We start from the raw sequence: 12,085 nt of genomic DNA, 5'->3' as shown, positions 1-12,085 counted from the left end.
GTCCAAACCACTCTGGATGACCTGTCTCGAAGCTGCTTGGGTGTCTGAGATTACTTCTTGAAAATCCTTCCTGTCATCCTCAGGAACCTTTGGAATAAGTTGTTTGACAGAGTCCATCAAAGCATGGATATATCTCCCCATCAAACACGTAGCATTGGTTGATTTCAATGCCATGCTGGCTGATGAAAAAACCTTTTTCGCATTTTGGTCCTGTTTCCTGGATTCCTTGTCTCCAGGAACCTGTGGAAATGCCCCAGCAGATTTTTTAGAACAGGCAGCCTGCACTACCAAACTCTCAGGAAGAGGATGCGTTGTTAAAAATGCAGGATCATCCGGTGCAGCTCTATACCTTCTCGCCACCGTTCTAGAAACCGCTGGAGCAGACAAGGGTTTCTTCCAGACCTCATAGATAGGTTCAGACAACGCCTCGTTGAATGGTAACATAGGCTCGATCACAGATGAGGGTGAATGAAGTACCTCAGTTAAAATATTGGGTTTATAATCAGCTGTAGGCAGAGTTATGTTTAGTAAACTTGCTGCCTTCTTAATCACAGTGTGGTAAGGCACCACATCCTTAGATGGAGCATTCGATACAGAAGCCAACTCCCATTCAGGTGACAGTTCAAGACCACTGGCTTCACATAAGTCATCAAAGGGATCCTCAGAATCCTGTAATTCTCCTTCCTCAGTATCAGAATACCCATATTTCTCCTCTTCCAAAAGTCTCTGGGCCTTTCTCCGAGACCTTTCTTTCACAATCGAAGTCAAAGGATTCGGAATCGACTCCGACGGGGTCGCTGCCGGCGTCGAACCCGACGTCGGACGAGGCTTCTCGACACGAGGTCGGACAGAATCTTGCCTCGGAGTCACGGGTATCGGCGTCGATGGAATCGGCGTCGATGGAGCCGGCGTCGTGCGCTTCGGCGTCGACGACACCGGTGGTGTCGGAAAATGCCAATGCGGCGGTAGAGCCGGCATAAAGGGCATGAAGGGTGCAGGGGCATAAGCCTGCGGAACCCCTAGGTTAAAGGCCATAGGACCCGTGGGACCAACAGGTGCACCAGACGGGAACATTGCCCTTGAATATACACCATACATGGCGTTCAGGAACTGGGAAGGATCCTGACCTGGAGTCGGAAACTCAGGATACGGACCTCTCGGTTGTTCCCGGGGAGGCGGAGTCGATACGACGTCGACCTCTTCTTCGGGTGCCGGAACCGGAGTCGATGAACCATCGGGTGCCGGAACTTCGGCTCCACCAGCCCCCTGCTCCTCACCTTCATCCTCCTGACCAGAAGGATTGGATGGAATCGGAGAATGGACCTGTTCCTGAGGTTCGGGTGAAACCGGATGCACAGTCTCTTCATGTTCCGACTCCGAAACCTCCACTTCTTTACTCACGAGCTTGATCTGGGACTTCGGTTTCGAGCTAGAGTCCTTCCCAGAGTGATGACGTGACTCATGGGACTTCCTTCTGTGTTTCTTCTTCGATGACTTCGAAGCGTGCGCTGACGATGACTCCGAGTGTGACCTCGAACGAGACCTCGACCTCGATCGACGAGATCGAGATTTCGATGACTTCTTAGCTTTTTTGCTCTTGAGTTTCGCCATAAGGAGCTTTGTCTCTCTCTCTCTTAAGGCTTTTGGAGTCATCTTTTTGCAGCAGGAACAGTCCTCGACATCATGGTCGGAGCTCAAACACCATACACAACATTCGTGGGGGTCGGTGATTGACATGGTCTTGCCACATTCACCGCAGGCTTTAAATCCCGTCTTCTTCGACGACATCTCGAAGAGAATGAAGAAAGACACAAATACGAAGAAATAGTAACAAAGTTACTGTAAGCTACTACACGATCCCTGAAAACCGTTAGCGTCGACGACGCGGAAAAAAGGGAACTGATGTCATCACGCCGGCGTGGGCCTGTTATAGGCGCCGGTGACGTCAGCGAGGTCGCGTGCGGTGCCGTGCCTCTGTGACGTCCGGATCCACGTCGGCGCGAAGCTACAAAAAGAATTTCCGAATGTTGCTGACGCAAGGGGATATTCACAAGGTGAGGAATCCACACGGCAGATGTATCTATCAGAAGAAGATCTTCCGCCTGCGGAGGAAAGCAGCCCTCACCGCCATGCACTTGGAGAATGGCCGAGGGGCAGATTTGAGCCCGAACTGGAGCACTCGGTACTGATAGTGCTGGCGAGAGATCTGAAACCTGACAAATTTTCGATGTATCACTGAAACGGGGATATGAAAGTAGGCGTCCTGCAGGTCGATGGCACACGTCCAGTCTCCCTGGTGAAGATGTGGGAATGTTGGACAGGCCACATGAAGGGCTCGCTCCCTCCCCGCAGGACAGGGCCCGGGCCACCGTCAGCACCATTGCCCGGCCCAGCCGCCATCTTGGACACGGCACCACGCGGCCGCGCGGCCTCAGCCCGACCCCAACCCTGGGCCTGGCCAGGCCCCGACATCCCGGCACCACCCTCCACCCAGGAGGTGAACGGCCCACTTGGCAGGTCAATGGGAGTACGAAGTGTCGACGGCTCTCCCCCGCCAGGTGCCGAGCACCCCCAGCCTCCTCGGGCGCTGGCTCCACCCCCCTGCTGGGTGTCTGGACTCCCTCATCCCAGACCACCCGACCTCCAAGAGCAAGGGTCCGGACATCAAAGGGCGCCAGACCTATAACTAAGGCAGCCCCAGGACAGGAAGGCAGTTGTATCCTGGAGTCGAGAGACACCGCGACGAACTCATCCTTGACGGACTGTTGGCGCTGCCACAGCCCTGCCTTGTGAACTATTGTCCTGCCTGCTGGCGCTGCCGCGGCCCTCTGCAACCTTCATCCTCGTGGGACCTGCTGGCGCTGCCGCGGCCCTCTGCAACCTTCATCCTCGTGGGACCTGCTGGCGCTGCCGCGGCCCTCTGCAACCTGCATTCTCGTGGGACCTGCTGGCGCTGCCGCGGCCCGTTGTAACCTTCATCCTCGTGGGACCTGCTGGCGCTGCCGCGGCCCGTTGCAACCTGCATTCTCGTGGGACCTGCTGGCGCTGCCGCGGCCCGTTGTAACCTTCATCCTCGTTGGGACCTGCTGGCGCTGCCGCGGCCCGTGCCACCTACGACCTCTTCGGGACCTGCCGGCGCTGCCGCGGTCTGACCCATCCGAACACCGAGCTCGAGGATTGTGAGCTATCACCGTTACACACCCGTACCCGTGGGTACCAAGACTGTCCCGCTACCCCCTTCCCTTACTAGAGACTAGAATTGAGAGGATCATCGTGTCCTGATCGCCCTGTATCGTACCACTCTACTACCCGAAGTGCCTATAAAAGGTGTTACCATAAGCTTTGTGTGGTGTCCATCTGTGGGGGGGAAGTTACCTGTCTGTGCGATCACTGTGCTCGGCCGACCCTCCAGGTCCCCGTCTAACAGGGAAGATTTGATGCAGGGCTAGCATTCGAAATGTCTCTTATCTGATAATCTGATAAACCTGTTCAGCAGGCGCAGGTCGAGGATAAGTCTGCACTCTTTGGCTACTCCTCGTTTTTGGACTAGGAAGTACCGTGAGTATATCCCCTGGTTTCTCTGGAGAGGTGGAACCTCTTCTATGGCCCTCTTGGAGAGGAGGGTGGCTACTTCGTCCTGTAACAGCCGATTTTGTTGTTGAGGCCGGAGCTTCTATTGTGGGGGCACTTGCGGGGGGGGAAGACTTGAACCGCAGCAAGTAACCATGCTGCACAAGTTTCAGCACCTATCTGTCTTTTGTTATGGTTTCTCACTCTTCCCGGTGAAAAACGATACTCCCTCCTACCGGAGTGGCGAACGGGCGTGGAGGAAGCAATGCCTCACTGTTTGGGAGGCTGCTTGGAGGTGGACTGTTGCTGCTTGTTGTTCCCCCTTCCTCTGCCAAGGCGCTTTTGGTGGAATTGGGACCTCTGCTGGTTCTGGGAGGACCATTGAGGGGTTTGAACCCTCTGTTGGACGGGACGTTTGTCGCTCTGTCGAAAACATTTGCGGCACTCCTTCCGCATCTCCAGGCCAACAGCTTTGACAGTATCCAGCTCAGCCTTCATCTTATTCATCTCCTCATCGGCATGAGCCCCGAATAAGGAGGAGCCGTTAAACGGAAGGTTCAGGATCTTTTTCTGTGCATCGGGTTTGAGACCTGTGAGGCACAACCAGGCTGAGCGCCACAAACAGATGCCATGGGAGTAGCTATGAGCAGGGAGATCTGAAGCGTCCGCTGCTGCACTTATGACTGAATTGGGTACAAGACCGCCCTCCTGTAGGATCTCGTGGAAGTCCTGCCGATCTTCTTTGGGGAGTTTCTCGGTAAAACTTGCCAGGGAGTCCCAAAGAGATCTATCATAACGACCGAGGAGGGCTGAGGCACTTGCAATCTTCATGGATGACGCAGAAGTATTGCACATTTTTCTGCCACAGGAGTCCATCTGTTTTCTGTCCTTCTCTGGAGGAACAGAGGATGAAGAGGATGCTGATTCTGCCCTCATGGCGGCTGCCACGATGACGGAGTCCGCTGGGGGATCAGCTCTAAGAAACAAGGGATCCTCAGCTGGAGCCTTATACTTCTTAGCAATCCTCAAAGGAACGGACCCCAACATAGCAGGAGTAAGGAATGTGGCCATAGCTGGTTCCAAGAAACCTGGCACCAAAGAAAGCAGCGGTCTAGGAGCTGTACGATGGTGTAACGTGTCAACGATGATTGCTGTGGGAATCACAAGAGTAAGTAAAGTGATATTCAACTTCTGTACTCCTCTACCTAGAACGTCTGAGAAAGTTGCAATGTCATCGATAGGGGAAACCCTGGAAGGAGGAGTCGATGAAAACATCAGAGAATAGTCCTGGACAGAGGACCTCGTAGAAGAAGACCAGGTTGATGATCGTCTGCGCCTCCTCTTATGTGGACGTGTGATGTGGTGAGAGCTGTGACGACACCGTGACCGTGATTGGTGTGTGGAAGGCGATTGTGGTCTTTAGGGGGCAGATTTAGAAGGCCTGCCAGGAGCACTTCTATATGGAGAGATCCTGGATGGCGAGTATGTGCGGGAGTAGTTCGAGCCCGGACTTCTGCGATCAGCTGTCCCGACACCCTACAGCCATTAAGGTAAAAGACCGTAGGCCCTCTTCTCTCCAGGTCTAGGCGATTTCTCCAGTGAAATCTATACGATATGAAGCCCTAGAGATGATGACTGGGCTCTGGAAGTCTTATTGGATCTAGACGTCGACATGCGCCGGGCCGCCTCCAAGACTTCTGCAATTTTCTCCATCGACGTCGAGTGCCTCGACGTCGATGAGGTCTGTGTCACCATCGGCGTCTATGTTCGTTTGCTATGGGACCGCCGTCCTGCCCTCGATGTTGGTCTCGACGTCGATGCGGAGACCTTGACGTTAACCTTCGACGGAGACCTTGACGTTAACCTTCGACGGCGACCTCGACTGCTCATGACGTCGTTGAGGGGTCGACCTTCTCGACGATGCTCTCGACGTCGACCAGTCTGCTTGCGGCGTGATGTTCGTCGTCATGACTCTCGACGCTGACTCCGAGGGTGGCGGAGAGTGTCTTGACATTGACAGAAGCCTCGACATCGACGGAGTTTTCTCAGGTCTCTCTGGAACTACAGCCTTCGAGCACTTCTTGGCACACTACAGATGCTAAAATGAAAGATGTTGGCTCAAGGGAGGATGGACGAGTGCATGAATGAAGAATGTGAGTGAAGGAGGATTCGAGGTACAGCAAACAAAGTGCATTCTGGGGACATGGGCTACCTCGTGGCCAATGAAGCTGGCTCCGGAACATGCACCGCTCAGGGCACCAATGAATGGGGTAGAAAGCTTGAAGTGTCCCCTCAGCTGGCTCGCACGACCTGATTTAACCCAATAAATGCCTTCTCACGCAGACCAGATCTATAATCCCCAGGTGCGCATCTAACCAAAGCTTCAGCCAGCTCAAAAGGCATCATCAAATAACGCCAACTTACCGACTTCCTCTCTTGCTTGACCTCTTGCACATATCGCGACAGTTCCGCCGTGATCTGCGAGGACATGTTCTCAGAGATGACCTCATGCTGTCCGGCATAGTCATTCATCTCATGCAGCGTGCTCTGGAAGGCCTTACAGGAGGAGTATCTGGAAAGGGAAGAACGAAATATCAGTAACCTAGCCGAGAACAATGCACCCCAGAAGGATCCTACAGAGAACAACGACTAGGAAGAACTTGCAGGAGAAGTATATGGACAGAAAGCAGACAAGTCATTTCATGACCCTACCTCACCTAGAACACTACACCCCAGAAGGACCCTGCAGAGAGCAGGGCCTAGGAAGGCCTTACAGGAGGAGTATATGGACAGGAAGTAGACAAAATGTTAGTACAGGAACCTACCTAGGAGGATCATGCACAGGACAACGACTAGGAAGGTCTTAGAGAAGAGGTATCTGGAGAGGAGGCAAAGTGTCATTCCCTGACACTGCCTAGCCTAGAACACTCCAACCCAGGACCCTGCTTAGGGAAGCCCCCAATAGCGGACAAGCTACCACAGCCGCCCACAGGACCTGTGTACAGATGGATGAGATCACCTCCGCATTGACGTCACGGAGAAAGGAGCTGCGCACAACTTCACATTTGCTGCTAGAGCAGGACAGAGAGGGCTGCATTTATTTTTTCTCAGTAAGTCATTATTCTGCGATCTGCTCATTTTGAGAAATTCATTAAACTCATGTTTCTTAGTTCTCGATCAGAGGAGTTTGGGAATGGCCGCGTCCCTAGAGTACGCTGCATTGATCCTGTTTCCTAGATACTCAGATCATGATCAGAGCAGCTTGGGAATGGCCCTATTCCTAGTGTACGCTGCAATGATCCAGTTAACTAGATACTCGTATCATGATCAGAGCATCTTGGGAATGGCCGTATCCCTAGTGTACACAGCATTGATCCCGTTTCCTAGATACTCATATCATGATCAGGGCAGCTCAGGAATGGCCGTGTCCCTAGAGTACGCTGCATTGATCCTGTTTCCTAGATACTCAGATCATGATCAGAGCAGCTTGGGAATGGCCCTATTCCTAGTGTACACTGCACTGATCCCGTAACCTAGATACTGATATCATGATCAGAACAGCTCCGGAATGGCCGCGTCCCTAGAGTACGCTGCATTGATCCTGTTTCCTAGATACTCAGATCATGATCAGAGCAGCTTGGGAATGGCCCTATTCCTAGTGTACGCTGCAATGATCCAGTTAACTAGATACTCGTATCATGATCAGAGCATCTTGGGAATGGCCGTATCCCTAGTGTACACAGCACTGATCCCGTTTCCTAGATACTCATATCATGATCAGGGCAGCTCAGGAATGGCCGTGTCCCTAGAGTACGCTGCATTGATCCTGTTTCCTAGATACTCAGATCATGATCAGAGCAGCTTGGGAATGGCCCTATTCCTAGTGTACGCTGCACTGATCCAGTTACCTAGATACTAAGATCATGAACAAAGCAGCTTGGGAAAGGCCGTATCCCTAGTGTACGCTGCATTGATCCTGTTTCCTAGATACTCATATCATGATCAGAGCAGCTCGGGAATGGCCGTGTCCCTAGAGCACGCTGCATTGATCCTGTTTCCTAGATACTCAGATCTAAACGGGAGAGCGCGAGACCTTGAGTCTCAGCTAGAGAGCGCCAGACCTTGGACCGTCGTCCTCTGCGCAGTCTAAACTGGAGAGCGTGAGACCTTGGACCGCCGTCCTCTACGCAGTCTAAACGGGAGAGCGCGAGACCTTGAGTCTCAGCTGGAGAGCGCCAGAACTTGGACGGTCGTCCTCTGCGCAGTTTAAAAGGGAGAGCGCAAGACCTTAAGCCTCAGCTGGAGAGCGCCAGACCTTGGACCGTCGTCCTCTGCGCAGTCTAAACGGGAGAGCGCCAGGCCTTGAGCCTCCGCTGGAGAGCGCCAGACCTTGGACCGTCGTCCTCTGCGGAGTCTAAACGGGAGAGCGCGAGACCTTGAGTCTCAGCTGGAGAGCGCCAGGCCTTGGACCGTCGTCCTCTGCGCAGTCTAAACTGGAGAGCGCAAGACCTTGAGCCTCAGCTGGAGAGCGCCAGACCTCGGACCGTCATCCTCTGCACAGTCTAAACAGGAGAGCGCCAGACCTTGGACCGCCGTCCTCTTCGCAATCTAAACAGGAGAGCACGAGACCTTGAGTCTCAGCTGGAGAGCGCCAGACCTTGGACCGTCGTCCTCTACGCAGTCTAAATAGGAGAGCGCCAGACCTTGGGCCTCCGTCCTCTGCGCGGTCTAAACGGGAGAGCGCCAGACCTTGAGTCTCAGCTGGAGAGCGCCAGGCCTTGGACCGTCGTCCTCTGCGCAGTCTAAACTGGAGAGCGCAAGACCTTGAGCCTCAGCTGGAGAGCGCCAGACCTCGGACCGTCATCCTCTGCACAGTCTAAACAGGAGAGCGCCAGACCTTGGACCGCCGTCCTCTTCGCAATCTAAACAGGAGAGCACGAGACCTTGAGTCTCAGCTGGAGAGCGCCAGACCTTGGACCGTCGTCCTCTACGCAGTCTAAATAGGAGAGCGCCAGACCTTGGGCCTCCGTCCTCTGCGCGGTCTAAACGGGAGAGCGCCAGACCTTGAGTCTCAGCTGGAGAGCGCCAGACCTTGGACCGCCATCCTCTGCGCAGTCTAAACGGGAGAGTGCCAGACCTTGAGTCTCAGCTGGAGAGCGCGAGACCTTGGACTGCCGTCCTCTGCGCAGTCTAAACGGGAGAGCGCAAGACCTTGAGCCTCAGCTGGAGAGCGCCAGACCTCGGACCGTCATCCTCTGCACAGTCTAAACAGGAGAGCGCCAGACCTTGGACCGCCGTCCTCTTCGCAATCTAAACAGGAGGGCACGAGACCTTGAGTCTCAGCTGGAGAGCGCCAGACCTTGGACCGTCGTCCTCTACGCAGTCTAAATAGGAGAGCGCCAGACCTTGGGCCTCCGTCATCTGCGCGGTCTAAACGGGAGAGCGCCAGACCTTGAGTCTCAGCTGGAGAGCGCCAGACCTTGGACCACCGTCCTCTGCGCAGTCTAAACGGGAGAGTGCCAGACCTTGAGTCTCAGCTGGAGAGCGCGAGACCATGGACCGCCGTCCTCTGCGCAGTCTAAACGGGAGAGCGCAAGACCTTGAGCCTCAGCTGGAGAGCGCCAGACCTTGGACCGTCGTCCTCTGCGGAGTCTAAACTGGAAAGCGCGAGACCTTGGACCGCCGTCCTCTGCGCAGTCCAAACGGGAGAGCGCGAGACCTTGAGTCTCAGCTGGAGAGCTCCAGGCCTTGGACCGTCATCCTCTGCGCAGTCTAAACTGGAGAGCGCGAGACCTTGAGCCACAGCTGGAGAGTGCCAGACCTTGGACTGCCGTCCTCTGCGCAGTCTAAACTGGAGAGCGCGAGACCTTGGACCGCCGTCCTCTGCGCAGTCTAAACGGGAGAGTGCGAGACCTTGGACCACCGTCCTCGGCGTGGTCTAAACGGGAGAGCGCGAGACCTTGGACAGCCGTCCTCTGTGCAGTCGGAGCTGGAGAGCGCCAGACCTTGGACCTCCGGCTGAAGACTGCGGGTACGGGCTCTTCTTGGATCTGCGCTTGCTGGCGCAGAAAAAGAAAGAAATGACATCAGGGTGCATGGGCGCGTCTAAGTAGCTCCAGTGACGTCATCTCAGCGCCGACGACGCTGACACTCGCAGAGCCGCACAACGCCGCCTACCGACGTGCAGGGGTACTGCTGACGAAAAACTTTCCGGATCCAGTCTGACGCCTGGGGATAAGGAAGGTAAGGAATCTATCACTACGTGTTTCTTTCAGATAAAGTCAGAAATTTATTAGTTGGCTATCTTACTGTCATACATTTCTCAATGCACATGAACGACACAGCAACAAGCATTTGCAATGCAATAGGTCTCGCATTTGCGAGAGTTTGAGCTATTAGCATTGTAAATGACAATGCCTTTTATTTATGTGTTTTAAAAACCTGCAAGCGGTACGTAAACACAAAATTTGTACTTACAGTCCTTGCTTCCCAGTAGCAATATTGGCATTAAAAGAGGCACAGTTACTGCCAGCCTAGCTTCCGGTAAGCAGGGACTATAAGTACAAAGAGTGTGTTTATGTACCGCTTGCAGGTTTTCAAAACATAAAAGACATTGTAATTTACAATGCCAATAGCTCCAACTCTCACAAATACGAGACCAATTGCATTGCAAATGCTTGTCTGTAGTATCATTCTCCGGTGTGCGTTGTAGCCTCATTCTCCAGGACTCTAACCCATAGCTGCTAAGGTTTCAGAATGCTAATGAGTGACAGTTCTTTTCTTTCAGTGATCTTATGAGTGACATTCAATGGCCAAATGCGTGACACTTGCATTGGCACTTGTGTTTTCGGTGGGCGGCAGGATGTATTGGGTATCTTGTCGGCGGTATGCCCTTCAGCTCGCCCTCTCTCACCTTGGAATCATTTTCATCCTTCGGTAGGTTTAATGCCTCCCATGGACTTTGGTAGGGTCACTGCTCTTGAAAACTTCCGCCCTTGCCAACACTTTTTCTCTACACTGACTTTATCCTCATAACTGCCAAGTTTTGAATTTACATATTTATTTATTTGTGTGACATTTCTATTTTTTGGTGTACTTAAGTGTGACATTTCAGTTCCTCATATATTTAATTGCCAGAAAACAAAGGACCTATGCTCATATCAGATAAATATTAGAAATTAGCCTTTTTGGTCATGTAATTTCAAGAAACTGACTTAACATCCCATAATGTAACCTACTCTCTGTGAAAAAAAATCAAATCTGGCGGAAGATGTATGTTAGACAAGCCGAGTGGATCGTAAACCGATGTTGAATATGTTTGCCACTCTCTCAGACCTTTTCATCTAAATTGCCTCGCCCGCCCCTCCCCCCAACACACAAGGAAACGCTCATTTCTCTATTTAGAATGCCACTGAAAAGTTAGCGACTTGTAAATATCAATTAATCGTCAGCGAGGCCGCTGTAATGGGGTACTTTAGGCCAATTGGACAGAGCCGAGAGTGCAAGTTGAAATTCGCAGATTGCATTACCTCATTGTCTGGACACTCACGTGTGCGAGATTCAATTGTCAATCAAATATTGTGCCACTTTGGAACAAAAATCTATTTATTTTCTTGACTGCCACTGAAAGGTGGAGCAGTCTCATTGTGACTTATCTACGACAGCCAAGCATCGTTCGAAGTATAAACCGATACAATTGAACAGCATCTCTCCAAATCTTGCTCAAGTTAAATCCCCTGGCACATATAGGCATGGACATATGATGTAAGTTACTGAAGGGTCCAGCTCTTCCGGAATCCAGCTTTGTAGCATGCTCAGTCATGGTTTAAACTTGCCCTTTTTGTGTCCTCTGCTGTGTACTGGCCGCTCCGTCTCCCCATACGCCATACCCCCATCAAACCTGCATCACGTAGTGCTTTATTGTACACGGGTGTGTAGTGCTAAATAGCTGCAGCATCTCCAAACAAGCATTTACAATGCAATGGTCTCGTCTTTGTTAAAGTTAGAGCTATTGGCATTGCTCATGACATTATTTTTGTTTATGTTTTTGTAGGAGAGTAGGGTCTGCTATCCTATGGTCACCCCAAATTTTTGCTTTTTGCTTCACTGGTTTTCGACTACTGAGGCTGTGGGCCTGCTGATCAGACCCCCAGCCTGCTGTTCTCTCACTAAATTACTGACACATGTGCTATAGGCACATACCAATTGGAAATGGACTCCTTGTCAGCCCCTGTATAATGCACTATAGGTGCCCAGGGCATAGGGGCCACCAAGGCCTACCAGGGGCTGCAGCATATCTTTTGCCACCCCTGGCTGGTTCTTAAATTGACACAACTGGCTGATCACTCAGCTGGGGTAAGGTGGTGTAATCACCCCTTGCTTAGATATAGTATACCTATATCTAAACCTATATCTGAACACATGTAAACCTGTGAGCCACTCCTATAGAAGGCCTCATCAATCCTGGAGGCAGAGTGCGTGGTTTTATGTGAGATGGAGCTCTAGCATGAGCTGA

At 52.4% G+C, this 12,085-nt stretch overlaps 1 protein-coding gene across 17 annotated transcripts in view; it reads right to left on the bottom strand.

The window, feature by feature from the left end:
- FNBP1 (formin binding protein 1) overlaps positions 1-12,085 on the bottom strand; it is an 878,539-nt gene that overhangs the window by 535,931 nt on the left and 330,523 nt on the right. For all 17 annotated transcript variants that reach the window (XM_078646220.1, XM_078646221.1, XM_078646222.1 and 14 more), the window contains one exon: positions 5,995-6,142. In XM_078646220.1, the coding sequence (XP_078502346.1) occupies positions 5,995-6,142 (148 nt within the window). The remainder of the gene's footprint in view (positions 1-5,994; positions 6,143-12,085) is intronic.

This window comes from Lissotriton helveticus, chromosome 5_1 (genome assembly GCF_964261635.1).
Source record: "Lissotriton helveticus chromosome 5_1, aLisHel1.1, whole genome shotgun sequence".
Lineage (NCBI taxonomy): Eukaryota > Metazoa > Chordata > Amphibia > Caudata > Salamandridae > Lissotriton > Lissotriton helveticus.
This window is presented reverse-complemented; position numbering and strand designations above follow the sequence as displayed.